The 21081-nt window shown below is 40.7% G+C and overlaps 2 protein-coding genes across 2 annotated transcripts in view; both read left to right on the forward strand.

Moving 5' to 3' along the window:
• The window catches only part of LOC145450963 (4-galactosyl-N-acetylglucosaminide 3-alpha-L-fucosyltransferase FUT5-like), a 263546-nt gene that overhangs the window by 193107 nt on the left and 49358 nt on the right, over positions 1–21081 (forward strand). The window lies entirely within an intron of this gene.
• LOC145450958 (HHIP-like protein 2) lies at positions 9073–19270 on the forward strand. The gene is made up of 12 exons (XM_080329446.1): positions 9073–9229; positions 9464–9632; positions 11237–11540; positions 12333–12423; positions 13683–13790; positions 13846–13972; positions 15096–15283; positions 16345–16523; positions 17328–17477; positions 17643–17772; positions 17886–18028; positions 19081–19270. Exons 1-12 carry the CDS (start codon positions 9138–9140, stop codon positions 19191–19193), a joined length of 1794 nt encoding a protein of 597 aa, XP_080185572.1. The 5' UTR covers positions 9073–9137; the 3' UTR covers positions 19194–19270.

The following is a 21081-nucleotide window of genomic DNA, read 5'->3' on the forward strand; positions in this document are numbered from 1 at the left end:
CCGTAGTTCTTCAGAATTATGTTTTGGATTCAATATGACATGTCCAATCTATGAGATAACAATTGCGTATGTGTCCGAACTCGTTGACCTTTCCAGTTAGGCTTACGCAATCTCTCGAGTTATAGTCATTTCCATTGCTGCAGATAATTAGTCAGGTATAGTGCGAACATGAACCGTGTCGAATCTTTGTTCCGTACGCCGTTTACGCAGTTACCACACTTCAAGTCACAGCTCACCGGCAGACCTCTCGCGGCACATACGTTAAAATCACTGTTGTCGGGAAGTTCGTGTTACCGTAGTCCGTACCACCAAGTTACTTGTTTACGTTGGAAAACGCCATTGTGACGTCATCTTGATAAAAAGTCGCTTGCAGCCCTTGCCCCACCACCCGATATTGTCACGAGCCGCCACTGCGTGAAAGACATACCGTGCCAAATTCATCGATTCAACCCAAGTCCATAGCAAGCGGACTTGGTGATTTATTTTTCGTCAGCGGCTACCCGACCGGTCAAAAACAGGTCAAATTTGACTCTGGGCTACTTTACCAAAATTTAGTGCGCACTGCGCATTCGCCATAGTTCGGACATATCTCAATATGTTTGGCCATTAATTGCTCAGTCAATAAATGGTTGCGCGTTAAAAAGCACATTATTTAAGTTACAGGCAACTTTTTCATAGGGGGGGAATTTTAGCTCAAATATCGGCCAAGGGGGGCACGAGACGAAAAAGGTTGGGAACCACTGGCGTACTCAATTGACGGAATGAGGGCATTCTTGTCAAACAGGAGTTGAGGTGAAGGAATATCGTTGCGCTCGCACTTCAAATTGTGTGCGTTGTTATTTGTCAATTCAGGGATATATACTGTTCGCCAGGCATCTACTAGATAAGTTAGGGACGATCGTACATCGTAAGTTAACTGGCAAACTGTCTTATAAATCTCGTGCGAAAGGTCGATGACGATCGCGTTTGAGCAGTGCCGGTACTAATTCTAATTGTAATTGCGGGTTTGCGTTCATCGCTAACTGCGTCGTTACTATTGATGCACGGGATGGACTGACCGTAGATCTTACTGAACTGAACTGAGGATAAGTTTTGATAGTTTAAACGTTGGAGCGGTAACAGTATTGTCTACTCAGCTCGTTAAGTTTGTCACGCGCGAGAAGTACCGGTAAGAACTAGTCGAGTCGTTCAGTAGTAGTGGTAGTGACTGGCTGATTTGTACTCGTGTTTTTTTTTGTCTTGACGTATAGCCACTGGTGCTACACAGTATATAGACAGACAGACAGACCTATAGGCTGGGCGAGTGGGCGACTGAGCAGCGTCCAAGGCTTTGGCCCTATAGGCTTACTGGCCTGTAGGCTTGCAGGCATGTAGGCTTACATGCCTATAGGCAGGGTTGCCATACCGTCCTTATTTCTAAGATTTGTCCTTATTTTGAAGGGCCACGTCTTAGAAAACTCAACTGTCCTTATTTCTAAGAAATGTCCTTATTTTTGACTTGCTTCCTTATTTTGTCTTATTTTCAACAACTACATAACTTCGATGATTTCCCTCTGGTATATGTGTAGCATAATATTCTTAAATTTAGCTTTTGCGTCGCGATTTTATGACATCATGAATGAAAGGAACTCAGTGGCGTACGCACCACTTGATTTGACTTCGAAGTGGTGCAATAACTTAGCTAGGGCAGTGAGTGGTACAGCAGTTTTGACTGTACCAACCTAATGCAGCGGAATTCATCTTAGCAGTAAAAACCAGTGTCAGGTTTCTGCTGGTTAGTTTAAAGCAGAATAAGCTGTAGGGAAGGCAGAATGTATTGCGTACTGAAAAAAGGCGTCGACACTTGGCTTAAAAAGTAAAGCTATAAATCATTGATAAATTTATCTAAATTATATTGTAGGCTACATATAGTGTTAGCTGCTAATAAGGTTAAATCTGGTAGTTGAAATGAGCATGCATAAAATCGTTTTTCGTGACGATTATGAGAGAGAATTTAAAGGTATCAAACGAAGCTTGAAGGACGAGTGCTTCGCACATTGCAATATCTGCAATTGCAACATTAACCTGGAGCTGGAGACCATAGGAAAGACCGGTATTTCAACTCATATTGATACCCCAAAACGCAAGAATTGTGTCATATTGATTAATTAGAGCCCGTCGATGAATAATTTTTTCACAAGTCGATCAACACCAACGACCAGAGACTACCAGGCTGCTGCTGCTGAGGGTATCTGGGCATTCGATACGGCAAACACCATCAATCATTCCGCACCAACGATTGCACATAGAAATTGTTCTCATTCCAACATCGCAAAGAAGTTTGCTTCGGCCAGAACTTAGACTACAAGCATTGTTACTGGAGTTCTTGCTCCACGATTAAAAAATGATTTTATCTAAACTTTATGTACAGGCTTTTTCCATCTTGGTTGACGCCTCTAATCACAACGAGGTGAAGAGGTTTGGTTTATCACCCCATGGGGGCAAGACCAACGTGTTTTTAGGGGCTGACGAAGTGCTGTTTCGGCCCTGAGTAAAGGTAAACCTAGACCTGAGCTGTCGTGAGGTCCATGAAGCATTTTATGCTAACAAGGAATTGCTGGAGCAGATTGCTTCTGGAATGTGATATGCCACTAATCGTATAAATACAACGTATATGTACATAAACGCTTTTAATGCCTATCTAATTTTTCGACTGTCCTTCTTTTTGGGTCCATGTCGATGGCAACCCTGCCTATAGGCAATAGGCATAATACAGGACATAGGCTTACAGGCGCATATGCTTACACGCCTATATCATCTAATTTCCATTTTATCACCATAAATTGCTGGAACTAATTATATTAGACTTGAATTTATCTGACGCTGACACTACGATTGACGAATTGGATATACCTGCTGTGTGCCAAATTGCCGTACTGGATACAAACCCAGAAAAAGTTCTACAGTAGAGGAATGCTCAGTTTTACATGAACGCATGTTTGTTTTTCCGCAAGAGCAACATTTACGCCAGAAATGGACTAGAGCCATTCCACGCAAAAATTGGATAGTAACAATGTACTTCAGGGTGTGTGCGTAGCATTTCTCTCCTGATGACTTCATAGTAGACACCTGTGATACAAACAGCACCCGCCGAAACAAGCACGAATTTCAGAAATTATCAAGATCGCGTTTGAAACCGGTTGTTGTTCCTCATATTTTCCCGAATCTGTCGGAGTATTTGAGTGTACCGAGCCCTAAATCTCGGAGTACGAAATCAAGTGCTTCAGCAAGACGTGAAATGCAAAATTCTCTAATTGAGGGCCGTAACAAGCAAATTTTTCTGCTTGAAAATATTGAAACATTAGCTTCTCTGATGGAGAAGATTAAGAGCGAGACACTACCATCTGGATATAGTTCTGTGTGCACCGATGATTCGCTGCAATTTCACTGGATAGAGACATCAGAAAATATGATCAATCCACCGAAACTTGCCATATCCGTTCTCATAAAGCAGAATTTGGAAGTCTTTGCTTTTGTTAATTCCAAACCAGTTCCCAGATCGATGTATGAGAACGTGCTTCCAACCGGATTTGTACAAAGCACCAGCCAGGTAGCGAATGTGCTTGCGGTATGCAGGAAACTGTATAGTGGCAGTGATGACTCGAGCAGCATTAGTCTTGCTGTGTCTATCCTGGAAGATTATCTCGTCGCTACGGCAGAGTCCGCAGCTCTACAGGATGGCTGCATGACACCTTTGTTAGGATTTATTGTGGAACAGTTGAAATTGATTCAAATCCACCCAAAAGGTCGCCGATATTCACCTGATACTCTTATGTTGGCTTTCCTGTGGAGATTGACTAGTCCTGCACTGTACAAAAAGTTGAAGCATTTCTTTGCCTTGCCTTCGATGAGTCGACTTCGCCAAATATCATCGAAAATGACTGTGGAGCCAAGAAAAGTAGACTTGCATTATTTAAAAGAGCGATCAAAAGACTTAACACCCCGCGATCGTATCGTATGCCTCATGATAGATGAGGTGTATACGGCACAAAGAATTGAGTACACCAATGGCTCATTCGCGGGTCTGACTGAGGAAGGCAAACCAGCAAAAACTGTACTGGCATTTATGGTCCAGTCTCTGTTCTGCAAGTACAAAGATATTGCTTGCCTGATTCCAGTTGAAAAATTGGATACAGACCGCCTTCGCAAGTGGTTTGAATTTGTCATGCAGGCTTTGGATGAATTCTTCCTGGTGATAGCGGTGTCAACAGATAACCATGTTTGTAACAGGAAACTCTTCATTGAGCTTTGTGGTGGTCAGCTTCGTCCGAGTATCGAGCACCCAGTGAGGAGTGGAGAAGAGCTGTTTCTCATTTTTGATTTTACCCATAATTTCAAAAACATATATAATAACTTTGTAAACAAAGAGCGGATGAATCCTCCCACTGCTGGTCATGAGGATATTTTAGGAGAGTCGTGCGATGCCAAGTTCAGTCACATACGAAAATTGTATGAACTTGAAGAAGGCCTTCCCGTCAAAGCTGCTCACAAATTAACTAAAGTATCTTTGAATCCTAGTGGTATTGCTCGAACGTCGCCTATACATGCTCTTGCTGTTTTCAGTGAAAGCACTGTGATTGGGCTTAAGGCATATGGGCAGCCACTGCATGAAGGAGCCTCTTGCAAATTCTCTGGATTTTTACAAACAGCACGTTATCTGGAATTCATTGAAAACATATGGAACATCATGTCCGTGAAAAGTCCTAATAAAGCAGGGGTGGGCAAACTACAGCCCGCGGGCCGCATGCGGCCCGCAACACCGTTCTGTGCGGCCCGCGAGATCCTAAAGAAATTAGGAATAGAAATATTAGAAATATTGATAAAATGCGTACTAAAACCAAATTAATGCAGGGACTTGATTAAACTTTTTCTTAATATATTTCATCATGATAATTCTAAGGCACTGGTTCTCAAACTGGGGGCGTGAAAGCATCTGAAAGGGAACGCGAAGCTGATCTCAACTAAAAAAAATTTCGCGCATGGCGCGATTTACTTACAAATAATTATTATTGTTCTGTATTCAGTCTGAATTTCATATCTCTCAAGCACAGTTGTAACATTCCATGCCATCAAACTATCCGTTAGGTTTGCTAGCATCTTCGCAGCGTTTTGTGATATGACGATAAGGGGGAGCGAAATCGTTCACCATCATCAGGAGGGTGTGTCTTAAAAAGTTTGATAACCACTGTTCTAAGGTAAATAGTTCCAATAGTTCCAATAGTTCCAATATTATTTCTTGTCGCATTCTTTTTCTATACTATCTTCTTTACCTTCATTCAGTGTGCATGCCTCCTCTTTACATCGCCTAGGCCAAGGTGGGTGTCAGATTCCATAGACAACCTAGTCGCTTCGACATCTTCCTTTCTTTCATTGTATCGCATTTTTGTGGTGTATTGAACTGATAAAATTGCTAATAAACCAATGATGATGATGATGATGTTCAATTTCCGGCGCGACAGCCATATCTTAAGGCCCACGCAGTTTGAAAGGTTTCAATTGCTAAACATCACAGAAATCCTAAACGAGATTGACATAATTCGGATGACGAGCGTGATTTCAGATTGGCCTCTTCAGTTTCAATTATTTCAGTGATTTGCTTATAAAAAACGATTCGCGCGTGTCGTAGGTAGATTCGATCTCTGTAGGCCTATGCATAGAATTAGGGTATTTATATTATATCTACACATAGTGGAAGCGTGTTTGAAGCTAACATGATTATGATGCTGTCAGCATTGTGTGTCCTAGAACTGAACCCAAAGTGGAATTAGAAAATCTATGAACAGATCGCTGCTCACAGATTTAAATTGCAATCCTGTTCCAAGAATCGGGAGTCGGGACAACCAACTTCCATCTCTGCATAGTTTTAACGAATTGGTTATAGAGGTCGACCAGCCTATGGAATCTCGCCACTGTTTCTGACGAGTGTACGATATCATCAAAACAATGTTTGATTTGTTTTATATAAGCATATATATTATCTCAATGTCCTCACTATACAATCAAATAACAATATGCGGTTTGGTTTATAATCCCAATTTTACATTGTGCGGCCCGCGAATGGATTCAGATGTTGAATGCGGCCCGCGAATTCAAAAGTTTGCCCACCCCTGTAATAAAGCTACTAGGAAGAGAAATCCATTCTACATGCCTTTACAAGAAATGGAAGGTTGTGTCCACCCAGGGGAAGCATTCCTGAACAAAGCCATAACTATATTCATGGAGTGGCAAAGATCTGACAGAGCTGGGCTCGCTAACGAGACCTTTATGGCTTGTATTCAATCCATGACCTCAGTCCTTTCACTGTCAAAATACCTTCAATCGCAACATGGCGTGAAGTATTTTCTCACCGGAAAAGTCATGTCAGATCCCATTGAGGCTAGATTTGGCATGTACCGGCAAGCTAATGGGGCAAACTTTTTCATGTCCGTGAAGCAGTTACTGCTGCTTGCGGAAAAGAAGTTCCGCTGCTTGAGCTTACTTCAGCAGCATGGTTTGAAGAGTATTCTTAATTTGAATGAACAAGACCCACCTTTGACCGCAACTGTGTTACAACTTGCAGAAGATTTCAAATGGTTGGTGAGCTTTCTTTTGCCTATCTCTGCACCGCTGAATTTTATCACAACTGAAGAGGCCGGTGTTATATATTTTGTCAGTGGATACATTGGCCGATCAATTTCTGTGCGATGAAAGTGCATGGATTGCAAAAAATTGCTGATAACCGACCGTGATGTTCCGGATTTGGATTTCTGCTTCCCAGAAGAATTCAAAAGAATATTCAAAATGGCTGATCGAGGTGGACTTGCTGAGCCTACCGAGTTATGCTTTGCAATAACGGCGCTTGCTGTCAAATATTTCACCATCATAAGTGATTCCATGGACATGAAGCAAAAATTGTTTTGTTGTCAAAACCAAAGATTTGTTTTCACGGAGGCAACTCACGAGGTGGTTCATTTGTCAAGCCTAATGCGCCCTCTTTTGAATAACTGCTGTCAATCTGGTCATGCAAACTTCAACTCCATCGTCCAGACAGCTTTCAATTGCTTTGCGAAGAATGAACTTGAGCGATTCAACAGCAAACCATCTCTTGTTGAGCCACCAGCAAAAAAACTTCGTAAAATTAGGAAGCTTACGTCAAAGGCTTCCAAGGATTGACACAATCAAAATTGGTGGTATTGCATGTCCTGTAACGGTTTATCTTGTGTTTATAATCAATTAATTGCATGCCATTTCACGAATATTATAATAAAGAAAAGTATTTGTGACGTCATAGTCACTATGACGTCATGGTCACTATGACGTCATGGCCACTATGATGTCATCAACAATTTGTTATCTAACTTGAAGAGTAATAGTGGGCAACAAGGATCCGTAGGTGCAGACAGCAGTCCTCACAGATAATTGGACTTTTGCCCTCATCACGTAATGGGCAAAAAAGAGTTATCAATCCCTAGTCTAGATATCCCTGGTGTAGGAAGTATCACATATGTGGAGGAAATATCTTGAAGTGTTCTTCAATAGTAATAACTAGGGCCATTTTTATATGACCTTAAAAAATCAATTATATGACTTTATATTTGGGAAAATATGACTTTATATGACTTTATGCGAAAATCGTGTATTTTTACATGTAACCAACGTCACTTATGTAACTGACGAGTAAAACATGAACAACATAACAGTAATACACATCCATTTTTATTTTAAACCACTTTTGTAGTACAGTTTCATGTATAGTGTGGAATGTTGAAGTCTTTAAAGTTACTATTTGGACCTAAAAATGACTTTAGTAAGGAAAATAAGCGCTCCACAGACGCAGGTGTTTGTTGACACTTCTGCAGTTTTGCACACAGCGCTGGTGAAATGTCTTGTCTTTGTAGCTCCATAATTTGTTTCACATCGTTTTTGTCCAATCGCTTCTTAATGTAATATTTGAGCTCAAGCGGATCTTTTCCGAAACCAAGCCCATTTAGATCAGCATGAGCCTCTTTGATAGTGTACGTACAACTCCATTTTCAGTATCAAGTTTGAAATATTGTTGTAGTGGAGGCATATTTCTGTTAACTGACTCGTCAACTTTGGATCGTTCACTGAATCTTTGACGCTCTTTACAATAACTCCTTCTTCAGCTTCCCATACGTTGACTATTTCTTTCACTTGTGGAAGTCTCTGAACTTCAAATTACCTCCCACTTCAGTGCACAGAAGTAAAACAGATTGTGTAGCAACACAATGCAATGTGTGACCTCACAGGTCTGCGACTGTAATGTTATGTAGGCTAACCTTACAGTTTGCTTTTGTTCAATCAGAAATTGCCTTACTTTTTTAGTGCGTAATTGCTTCAATTGACACATTTTATTTAAAGTATACAACAATATGACTTTATAACTCAAATATGACCTAACCAGGAAAATATGACTTTATATGACTTTATAACTTTCCTAATATACCCCATATGGATGCGATTTTTGCGTTAAAATTGATTTCACGACTTACTGATGCATAGAAAAAAATATGACTTTAATGACTTTAAATGGCCCTAGTAATAACCAAGAACCTATACTGTTACGAAATCATTAAGCTGGTACAGAACAGATAGGCCTACGTTACGACTCAGTGTCCCAGTGTGCAGCAAAACGCAACTATACCGCGATCGTGAGCGCGACACGATCGGGGAATTACCTGTTTTAGTCGTGTCGCAAAGCCAGTGTGCAGCAGCCTTAAAGTCTGTCAACAATCCCATATCGTTTCAGTCGTATATACATTCGTATAAATATTCATAGTCATCGCATTACCACGTAAAATATTTTCAAAAAGTTTGGCAACCGCTGACCTACATTATGCAAAGATACAAAAATTTCACCAATACAAGCGTGCAAAGCGCACATATGTATATGTGTGTAAAGCTATTATATATGTTATGTATAACATGTTATATATGTTATGTAACTGTCAACTATCAATTTCTCTTTGCATTTGTTTCATGTAGGCGGTTATCTAATCAGCGACAACGTTTTACGCCGAAGGCGATTATAATGCTTTGTGTATAAAAACATGTAGGAGGTAAATCAAGAATGATATTATTGGAGGACTGTTCTGCGTATGATGGAAGTCTTGAAGATTGCTGTGCTTACAGTGTCGATTGCGTGCGTCCAGTCGCATCCACAATGCCTAGATTTTGCTCCACCTTTCCGGTAATGTATATATATTTGATTGTGGGATTGCAGTTGATTAGGAGATGAGAAGTCTGCGGAAAGGAAGTGTTTTTTGGTTAGATAGGGACGCTGAGCTCACAGTTCAGTGGGATATCATAACATATCACATATGTAACAAATGTTCTACAAATGGAATTTGAATAATGATGACACTCGCCGATCACAAATGCAGGCGGGTGTTATGCATACTAATTGCTTTTTCGCATGCTGCAGGCCGGCACAAAAGCTGCAAACCTGTGATGATTACCAGCGATTCGGATGTTGCACTGGATCTGATGACGCCGACATTGGTGCAGAATATCAGCGTTTGACAAAACAATTGGAAAGTGATGATGGATTGCCCACCGTATGCCAAGATTTTGTCAAGACGTTATTATGTCAGGTAACACGCAGCATGCTAAATCTGTAGATTACGAATTTGCGTGAACATAAGGATATGTGTGAGGCGATAAAATGTTTGTTGATAGTGTAAATGAAATTGCTGATGGAGATCCTCCTTTGTAAATGTCAGACTATAGTTTTCAACAGAGTATGTAGAGAAAATAATTCAATTATACGAAGGAGGTGATATGATAGTTGAAGCGATCATCAATAATATCAACTGGGGGAGGAACACATTACAGGCAGCAAAGACACTTATTCAAATATGAATTGTAAGGAATATTTTTTACATTCAACCATGTATTTCCAGGCCCCTGAACGACAAACAGGTCCAAAGATTGCCGTCATCCGGATTTTATTAGAGTAGTCAGCGTGGAACTTACGTAGATTTAGAATTAACGCCGTCAAGTTTTACTCCGTTACAAGTCCAAGTAGAGATTCACATGTCGTGATTAAACTACTTTAATAGGAAGTGGAGAATAAATATAAGAAAAGTACTAAGAATTAGTTTCAAAATGTAGATTTGATCAAGACGTCGCATAATTTCAAAGTTTTAGAGCAGTTTTTCTCAATCTTTACTAACCCGCATAACACTTACTCTATAATCTTCAAGTCTTCGGGGAGCCCCACCCGAAATATCGCTGAGTCAGAAAAACAAAAAATCCACCACAACACACATCGAACTACACATCAAATAAATTGATATAGATTTCTGTATGGCTCACAAAATGACATGAGCAACGTACAAAACGATCAAAACACAATTTTCACACAAAACGGAAACATTAAAATGAATATTTATCGCAAATCAGTGTAACGTGTCTGCTGCTCCCTTTCCGATACCAGAAATGCGAGGGAAATGTCATCGCATTGTCTAAACGCAGCAGCGTGATACCAATTGTGTAATTACAAATGATCTTCTGAATATTAGGGATATAAATGTAAATTCAAAACGCCGGGGTTGCAATGTTGAACCTCCAAGTTCCCAACGTATGCCACTGACCACGACGGTCAACCACAACAGTCACGACTCGGCCACTGATCGGGCTTAATTACCTGCAACCCATAATGGCCAAAACCGGCGTATCATCGCAAATCACATGTATGGGTTGAATGTGTCCTACGATGTCCGCGGAACCTCTGCAACTGGGTTAAAGGTTAAAGAGGTTAATCGGGGTTGGCTTTTTGTCTTCTATCGCAAAATGCCTAGGGACACTACAAAGTGACGAAAATGTCGAAAATAAATTCAGTTACTGTTATGCAGGGGCTATTTCGCCAAATCGCTATTATTCTTTCACAAGATACAAGATACAAGAATATCACAAACTACTTTCTAGTTTACAAAATCCGAAGTCTAAGAACTAAGTGGTTATGCCTTGAAACTGAGAAGTAAAGTGGGAGTAATCTAATCGTGTAGCCGCTTGAGTATAAGCTTGAGTACTCTGAAACTGCTAAAATACTCCGTACCTCTGATCTCGAATTCGATTAAGCTCACGAGGTGGTCTGAACTTCGTTTTAAGCTAAAAGTTTTTTGTCATAGAATTCTAAATATTCATATTCATATTCATTATACATGCTAAATAAGTGTTTATTATATTCTAACAGAAATGTTCGCCTTACGCCGCGCATATTTACGACGCGGAGAGCGGATTGAAGAATGCGCCGTTTCCGGGATTGTGTAAATCCTACTGCCTGAAAATCATGATGAGTTGCTCTGGAATCGTGGGCGCTATTACAAATGACACGAAGCTGATCAAACTGGCGGAAAGCAATCAAGGCGCTTTCTGCGACGCGGTCTTACCTAGCGATATTGACTATTGCTATCCGGATTTGCTCAACAACACGCTCTTGTCTGGAGGCCTTGGAACTGTTCGGTTTTACAACAGGCGCAATCCCTTCAGCGGAAACAGTAAGTTTTGGTCACCTCTATATTGCGCGTATAGTTACGTACAGGGCCGTAACTGCCGCACCCAAACCCCCCAATTGAAAGGGCGGACGAACTCAATAGGGCCCTAAATTATTTTGCAAATCGCATTGAAATGCACCAGAATATTTTCGGCTGACACTCGTCAACTTGCTGTTCAACAGGCTAATCCTGTTTGTGCGAAACATTATCGAGGCGAAAAATTTCGCGTTGTCGCGAGAGGCCGTTCACACTTTCAATTGTGTGCCTTGGAGTCGACCAAGCTTGTGCTAAGAGGAGATCATCTACCATCTAAAACAGAACATTGAGCTAAAACGCTCTCTTCGTCATGGTTATTCGAGGTTTCATGTCGTTTACGTCATGTCGTGATATGATTGTTGATATACAATGCTGTTTTCAAATATTTAAGTTGTGACGATTACCCGTGACGAGTGTCATCCAGAAATACTGGGATTTATTTCACTATGAATATACTTTTTCGTTGCTATTTCTGTGGAATTCATCAACCACATGCGACATAGCTACATATTAGTCGTAATTTTGTGACTTCGCAATGTCCCAAATCTGCGTAGGGGCGAGAATGCTGTTTCACCAACCTTGAATACGATAAAGGGCATAATAACCGAGGAAGGTCGTAATGGACAACAACGTGTTTTGTACTTGCTATCTTATCTCCCTGCTGTTCCTCGCCTTCGACGACTAAATTATGATTATGATTAGTACGATAATTTATCAATGCGCTCCTTGTTCTATTGTCAATGTTGCTAAATTTTGCAGAAAGGTTTTGCACTCATCTTTGCGTGAAGGAAGTCGCAAAGGATTTACGTAATCCTTTGTCCTTGAAGCACGCCAATGACGGGACTGGAAGGTAACACGACTGTAACGAAATATTCGATGGCTATGGATTATTTTCTGTCAGTTTGCGACGGAATGCGTGTAATGCGAACTCTAATAATATAGAATTGTTACAATATACAATACAATATAATCCACTTTGATATGGCATTTCATAATTTGCAATTCGCAATTAATGACGAAAATAAGGTCATGTGTTTTATTAATCCTCATGTGCTATGTACACAACCGTGCCATAGCCAACAAGCTCCGACTTTTACGTAAAAGGTATTGGAACCAATCTATGGTCGTGTCATCAATATGTAAATTTATATTTAGGCGCATCAATCACGAATTTTGATTTCCTGTATCATGAAAATGTTACCTTGCACCATATTACCATTAATATATGCCAGTGGTTCTTCACTGGTGTTCCATGGAACACTAGGGGTTCCGTGAGCCCGTTTCAGGGGTTTATTGGAAGTAAAGACACCAAATCTACTCATAAATATGATTTGTGATGATGCGATTGGCCATCATTGGAGTTCTAGGCCCGATCAGAAATCGAATTCTGACTATAGTAGTGATATTCGTTGTGGGCAGTGGCGTACGCAGGAGAGGTCCGGGGTTCAAAATCGCAACTCCGTCCTTATGAAATGCAAATACTATTTCCAATATTTATAAGCTCATTTGTAACTAAACCATTGGAATCACGCTGTTTGGAACGATACTATAACACTTTACAAGGTGAGGCTCCGCCTTTAACAACCGAGGTATATCTGATATGATGTCTTCGTTTTGTGTGAAAATGATATTTTAATGGCTTTGTTCTTTTACCTCTATGTTGATTCACAGCGCACTTAGTACAGTGTATTATGGTGTATATTTTTGTTTTTATGACCAAGGGAAAATTTTGGGTCGCGGAAACTTGCAGATTAGCGCAAGTGTTCCGCAAGTTAGTAAAAATTAGGAACAACTGCTATTGGCTTACTTTAGAGCTCAGCACGATTAATTATCAACTCCTGCAATGATTTCGAGCACTGATGTGAAAAGAAGCACTCTCCCCCCTATGCGTTTTTCAGGCTCGTTGATCGCTGCTAAGATTATCTGGTGAATCGCGTTGTTTTGATGACAGCGTGCAATGTTATTAGGACGATAGACGCCCAGGCGTGTAACAAATGAAAATTGCTTTTAATGTAGCTTGTCTAATGCCTCATGAAGTATAATTCCAACATGAAAACGTTCCATTTCTTTTTGGCATCAGATAAATGATGCCTGACCTGACACTTTCAGATCCTTCGTCGTGGAACAAGTCGGGGTTGTGTGGGTTTTTACGAAGACGTGGAACAAGCTACCGAAACCATTTCTCGACTTGCGAGATTTGGTATTGGTGAGAGCATAGTAAGTATACATCTTTCACTGAGCTGGCATTCAGAACTTATGTGGCATTTTGCAGTACTTACGACGAACGGGGAATGCTGGACATCGTTTTCCATCCGAATCACACCGACAATGGTCTGTTTTATCTCTACTACACCCTGCTGATCGGCGGCCAACATCATATCAAGATAAGTGAAATGAAGGTAATATGACAGGAGAGTGGTTTTTATGTATTACGGTCGCTGCGAACAGCATCCAGTACTTAGCGGGTGTGGTCAGACTAGTTGACCTACAAGGTCGTATCGATCATCCATATCTGATACCGAATACTGTGCGTGCGTATTTTCTGTACCACTATTATTGCTGTCTGTTTGTAACGTATTTCGATTCGATGAAAAATAAAGATTCTTTCTCTCTAGCGATGCTATATTTTCGAGAAATGCTATTAGTCTGCGTCGATGTATCTTGTCCTGTGATCAAATGTCACCATTTCAATTTTTAGACTAAGGTTGTCCTCCGTATGTAATGGTGATCGAAGTGTGGTGTGGCAATCGTATCGAGTGCATTTCGTCTTGAAGGTCTGTGTCATCGACATGGCGATGACATCACGGAGTTAAGCACTGAAATTCAAAATGACCCAGTTGCTCACTTCAACTTCGAATTATCCCGTACTAGATATGCAATGTGTATTCACACCCAAAACATAGCCTATTTCATAATTCGATCGAATATTTGACCGTACTTGTTAGCGACTGAACAACATTGTCTTATTTGTGTGTTTCAACTCGCTCAATTCACGGTTTGAGCCACTCAGTATTATCAATCTGCATTGTTCTTCATCTGTATATATGCAATCGCTAGCTTGTTTTTCTTGGCTTCTTTGCAGAAGAGATGGTCCTGATTGATTCAGGTTGTAAAGCATTGTATAAAATATATAAATACTGCGTGCCTACGGTGCATACCTTATTCCGTTCCTTCGTGATCCATTCGTGCTTATTCTAATTTGCCAATCAGCATTCGGATGGAAATGTTGCGTTTGATTTATATTTCTGAGACATAATTTATATTTTCGTTTACCACCTATTGGTGTGAATACATTCTCTTCTCTTCCTCGCGACTAGATCTGTACTCTGCCATGCGATGTAGAAAATATACCTTCGCGTTCTCACAAATGCCTCATGTTGATTATTAATTTTGTCGGTAAACGGGCCATGGCATATTCATCGGTAATCACCACCGGTCTATTTCGTTCCTCCGTATGCTATGACTCTTCGAGTCTATAACTTTCACGAGATATTTCGCACTAATATCAATTCACGCCAACAGGTATCTAACGATAACAAGAACCTTGCGAATATTTCCACTGAACGAACCATTCTGACGGTCCTAGAGCCAGCTTTCAACCACAACGGGGGACAGCTCTTGTTCGGCATCGACGGTTATCTTTATATTTTCACCGGCGACGGCGGGTATGGGGGAGATCCGTTCGGGCCCGTTGGAAACGCACAAAACAAGTAAGCGTCTTTACATCGCATTCCCAAGTATTTGACTTGGTCAGCATGATTCGTGACCTCGTGTAAGGAGAATTTCACCTCTACCAACCTCATCAGTGATGGGATAACGACTTAGCATTCATAATGCCGTCGCCTGGGATAAATTTTCTGTCATAACTCATAGCCAGACTTATACAAATTACTAAATTTTAAACATGCGCAACTAGAACTATCGAACTATAGAACTAACGACCTTAAAAATCCACAACTAACCTACTAAAATACAGCTTACCATGTTAAAGTTTGAAGTAACTCATTATGTTTTATGTTATCGGATTCGGATTGACTTTTCACATGAACATCATTACAACAAATATACTGACGAATCAAACAGACAGAACTACCAGAGTACTAGATAAACTATAGATGAGTACTAGATGAGCTGTTGGTGATCGCAGCAAATGCGCATCACACAGGGAAATATCTTTTACTTGAGTTTTTCTTTTTCTTATGGGAATACAGATATCTGGTATGAGAGAACTCCCTCTTGTTGGGCGCAGATGTTGCAGATATACCGAGAAAATAATCCGCCAACTTTTGCCGTTCTGGCCGTTCTGTCTTATTCCACCTATAGGCTGGATCAGCATATTCCGGCCCAGGAATGAAGACTCTTGAGCTAGCAATGGCTGCAACAGCATCACACAACAGAACCCGGGTATCACGGTTCACGCCAAACGGCGTCATGTGTTTCTAGTTGTTCCGCAGCTTTTTTTTTATATCCGCAATTACAACTAGAACTAGAAATACTGAAAAGAAGTAGTTGGAGGACCGTCCAATAACTAGATTGATAGTCCGTACAAGTCTGTTCATAGCTCATTGCGATTTAGCACCAGATTGAAGCAAGCCCAAATCGCTTGATCTTTTGACCTTGCAGAAAACAGTTTGAGTCTGGCTATTATCGCACTAGACTAGACAAACTACCTCGATTGCAACAGAGCTATCCAAGTTGTTGTGTTTAGCGAACTGAGTGCCTATTTCACATTCTTAGGCGTATTTTCACATGCCTTACGCCACACTTTCAGGAAAGTTCTCCTTGGAAAAGTACTGAGGATCGATGTAAATCTGGTCGGTGCCACTGGCCAACCTTACGGAATTCCAACAGACAATCCTTTCGTAGACGATCCCGATTATTTACCGGAAATCTACGCGCTGGGAGTGCGAAATATGTGGCGGTGCAGTGTCGACAGAGGAAGTCCGACAGGTGTGACTTTGTTCATCCAGTAATTGAAATGAATTGGTATATATCTGTGAATTGGAAACTTTTTTTAGATAGCATGATCAATGACCATGCAAATCTAGATTTCTCAACTCCAAATGTATAGAGATATGTGTTATGCTTCAACGACAACTATATACTATTACTTACTACCGCTATTTGAATAACGATTATGAATCAACATGTCTAGTTCATCTTCTTCTGATCGTGTCCAAGTGTTACACAAGGAAACTAAAAACGTTTGACACCTAGTTATCGACAACAAATCAACAAAAACGCAAAATAAAGGCGACGTAGCACCTCAGCATTTCTTTGGAATAGGACAGTGGCTCCCAACCTTTTTCGACACATCGCCCTCCGATCAATATCGACTCAAATTTTCACACTCCATATTTACGGATCCGAGAAGACGACATTTAATCGGGAAATCTATTCACCCAACTCTGTTGGCTGGTAAATTTACTAATAAGAGGCCATTTTGTCGAGATGGTAGGTGCTCGGAAAACCGGTTTCCGCGTCTACTTTCCGTTGTGTTGACCTTTTTATTTCACGTCATATGCAAAATTAGCCGTATTCACGTGCATTTTCTGACCGTGTTAATTAATATATCTCACTACATGGTCGCTCCAAGATTTTTGCCCCCAGTCGCCCCTTTGGTATTTTCGTCCCTTCGTGTCTCAAAATCGCTTACTGAGAGAGGGGTGAGGGGGGCGATATCGCTCACGCTGGGAACCACTGGAATAGGAGTATCTGAATTAACAAGCCAGGTATATTCCAAATGCTTTCCAGGAGAGGGACGGGGAAGAATATTTTGCGGAGACGTCGGCCAAAGTAAATACGAAGAAATAGACATCATCGAAAAGGGAGCGAACTACGGCTGGCGGGCGTACGAAGGGCACAGCTGCTTCGATACCAATCTATGTAACAAAAAGTTTATAAGTAAGTGAGCATTTTCGTATTCCATCCATATGTGTTATGTAATCAACCTCAATCATTGTGATGTCCATTATAATTTAATGATGCCATTAATATAAATGCATTGATATTCTAGTCTAAAACTAGTCTGGCCTGAAATGCCAACTGAAAACTGTATCTTTTCATCAGAAGAACACAAAAGACCAATATACGCATACCCGCACTCAGTTGGAAAATCCGTTACCGGTGGCTATGTGTACAGAGGGTGTCAATATCCAAATTTGAATGGACGTTACATTTTTGGAGATTTTACATCTGGGTGAGTAATTTCGAATCCACGACGATAAGTCCGGCGATCGATCCGGTCGATTTGGAAGCACAATCTCTACGGATACAGGAGGAATATATACTTACACTGCTTGAATTACACAGGAGACTCATCTCTCTACGTCAAGGAAAGAACGGGAAGTGGTTTAAACGCAACATTTGCATGGCGACAGAGAAAGTATGCGTGAATGGCGGTTTACAGCGATTTTACGCCAGAAACATTCTTTCCTTCGGAGAAGACGAGACGGGTGAGTCCTGTAGACACCATTTCATGTTTTGCTTTGAGAAACCAACAATGGTGGTCAGCAACGAAGTATTTCTACTTTTTCGAAGCACAGTTTCCCATATTTCAAGTACTTACTCAAGTAGCTTAAATCTCCCGCTACTTCTATCTGATTTTCCGTGATTTAATTACTTACTTTTCGCTATTAACAGTTTGTAAGGTATGAGTATTATATACGTCCAATGAGAGAGAGAGATAGAGAGTGAGAGGGAGAGGGAGAGGCTGTTTTCGCTGAGTATTAACAGTAAATTACCTTTCATAAAGATTCTTCCCGAAGTAAAATTGCATATTTACAAACTACTATATTTTTGGATGACGTATACTAATCGCGCACATCGTTCATGCAGTATCTGATACAACTCCGTATTGGTATTCACCTCATCTGCGGGCTTTGTAGGAGGGAACCATTCCATGCCATCATCTGAAATGGGGTGCCTGGGTAAACACAAGTTGCAACCCGCGATTTAGTCGAATTGTAGGCAGCACGAACCCAGCCCTCTGCAATTTCCGCACAGCTCACTTTCCATCTTTTGACAGTCCACGAGAGCGTATTTATGACTGATCTCACAACTAATTACTTACGAGAGTAGATTTAAAGCCAGCTTATTGTACTTTTACTTGAAGTAGTTTAAGGATGATTTTTTTAAATGACTACTTCTACTCGTACCGAATTACATTTTGCCTTGCAATTTCTACGTCTACTTGAGTATTTTTCTTGACTACTTTGGCCACCACCTCTGGAAACCGATGGACTTGTTGCGTCAACGTAAGAACCTTCTGTCCCAATTTACATCTGTTCCGCCCAGTTTACTGCGATAATACCCAAATTACTCTTACTACTCACAATAAAGATTGGAGTCATTCTAGAATAGGCGAGGGATCGAATTGTTTCTAATCTGTAAGTGGGCCGAGGCTACAGCAGCAGAATAAGAACCCAGGATTTAAATTAGGTCTTTGCAACCTAAATCATGGCATCCCGAAGCGAGTCACCAGAGTCGTGCGGTGCATATTTTACAGGCGAACTGTACATGCTGTCGACAAGTCATCCGTTCCCGGGAAGTGTGGCTGGCAGTGTGTATCAAATTGTTGACCCGTCTCGACGCGCAGACCCGACCTCGTGTACGCCGTGAAATCATTTCCCGCCGGCGACATGGACCCTTCATCGATATTCCTTGTGCCATTACCGTAATAAATTCTTACTGAAGCAGTCTGCTTTTGAATGTGTCAATGAGTATACCAAGCGGGATAGTGATTCGCCGAAGCCGTATCAGCTACTAAGAAATAGTGACATTGGGCACAAGAGAATAGCTTACTTTGAGCAACAACAATAACAATAGGGTTATCATATTTTCAAAATCTGAAAAAGGGACACTTTTTCAAATTTTTCAGACTTGCAACACCGGAGGAAAATCCTGAGAAATTAGTAAATTTTTTGCACTTCGTAGTGGGTCGACTAAAAAAGGTAAACGTACTGGCTCAGCTCCCGAAAAAGATGTTTTTCTTCCACATTATCAGTTAGTTGACTAAAAAAAAGGTCAACTTTCCGGCTCGGCTCCTGAAATAGCCGCCGTGGCTTTACTACAGTGCTGATTTTTTGTATTTCAGTCAAGTTTTGCGCTATATGTAACCGAAATTCTCAAAAAAGAGGACAAAATCTCAAAAAAGAGGACATTTGGGCGTCCTCCGACACTATTTCAAAAAAGTCGAAAATGAGGACAAATCCTCTTAGAGGACGTATGGTAGGCCTAATCCTTAACAACAATATCTTTAAACTGAAATCAATTTCAGCATTTTGAAATGCTTTACAAAACTTTCTTCCGAAATTTCAAATGATTGGCAATACGGGCAATAAGGGGACTTTAATTGTAGTGGATTCTGTTTTATTGCCTTTTTGGGCTAGTAAATCCACGCAGTTAGTGGTAGAGATCTTTGCTCACATTGAATTTAGTACTGCACCCAGTTAATAACTTGAACATGAATGTATTTAATACAAGGCAACCCTTATTATATAACTTTCATGTGAGGTTGCGGGTCACAAAACCACACAGTATCATCATTTATGATACGATGAAGAAACATTCTGAAGATTTAATTTTGCAGCTCTCAAATACAAATATAATAACTAACTAACCAAAATGCTTCAAAGCATCATTAATGAAAAAAGGCTCCCACTCAAAAGTGGTACACTGCCTCTTTCTTCGATTTCGACACGTTGTTCGCTGCGTGATAAAATACCAAGGTCGAAAACTTTTGTGGAAAATGACCCGAGCTAGCGTGATGGGAGTATTGGCTATCTAAAAGTACATGCAATTAATTTTACATGAATCTAATGGACCACTGTATAGATGGAAACACGTTGCAAATATCGTGGGCATGTAATTCGCGCCAAGCGCGACGAAAAATTTCGAGATGTGACAGATTTTGTCGGATGTTAATTTGCTATGAGAAATCAGGAATATACACTGTTGTTCTACTACTATATAATCATATGCCCCTACTACACCCGCTACTGCAAGGGTTCTCAACCCGCGGCCCGCAGAGGTTTATTTAGCGGCCCGCGACATCTTTCATCATGAACGCAATTATTACTGGCAGGGCATTGTTACATATTAATGTATCTGGTGAGCAGGGCCGTAACTGCCGCACCCCAAACCCCCCAATTGGGGGGGGCGAGCTCGATGGGGGTCCTAAATTATTTCGTGAATTAGCATAAATTATAGAGTATTTTTTGAAAATTTAAGCAACTTTATCCAAAATTTTTCGCGCTGCGCGCGATTTCAAATTGCCAAGTATCTTGAATATTTGGTACTCTTCCCACAAGAAAAAATACGCAAGATTTATAGAAATGGGCATATCAGCGTCGACCATTACCTCGCCACGACGCACCAAGACGTATAAAGTTTTAGGTCATGTAACATGCGACTGCAAGAAGTGTGCCAGAACGATCGGCAGCGAGAAAACCTTGGCCGAAAAGGACTGCCATTATGCTGACCGAAAACTTCGTTATATATACAAAAT

This window comes from Botryllus schlosseri, chromosome 11, assembly GCF_051294905.1.
Source record: "Botryllus schlosseri isolate E-star chromosome 11, Bs_hap1, whole genome shotgun sequence".
NCBI classification, from domain to species: domain Eukaryota; kingdom Metazoa; phylum Chordata; class Ascidiacea; order Stolidobranchia; family Styelidae; genus Botryllus; species Botryllus schlosseri.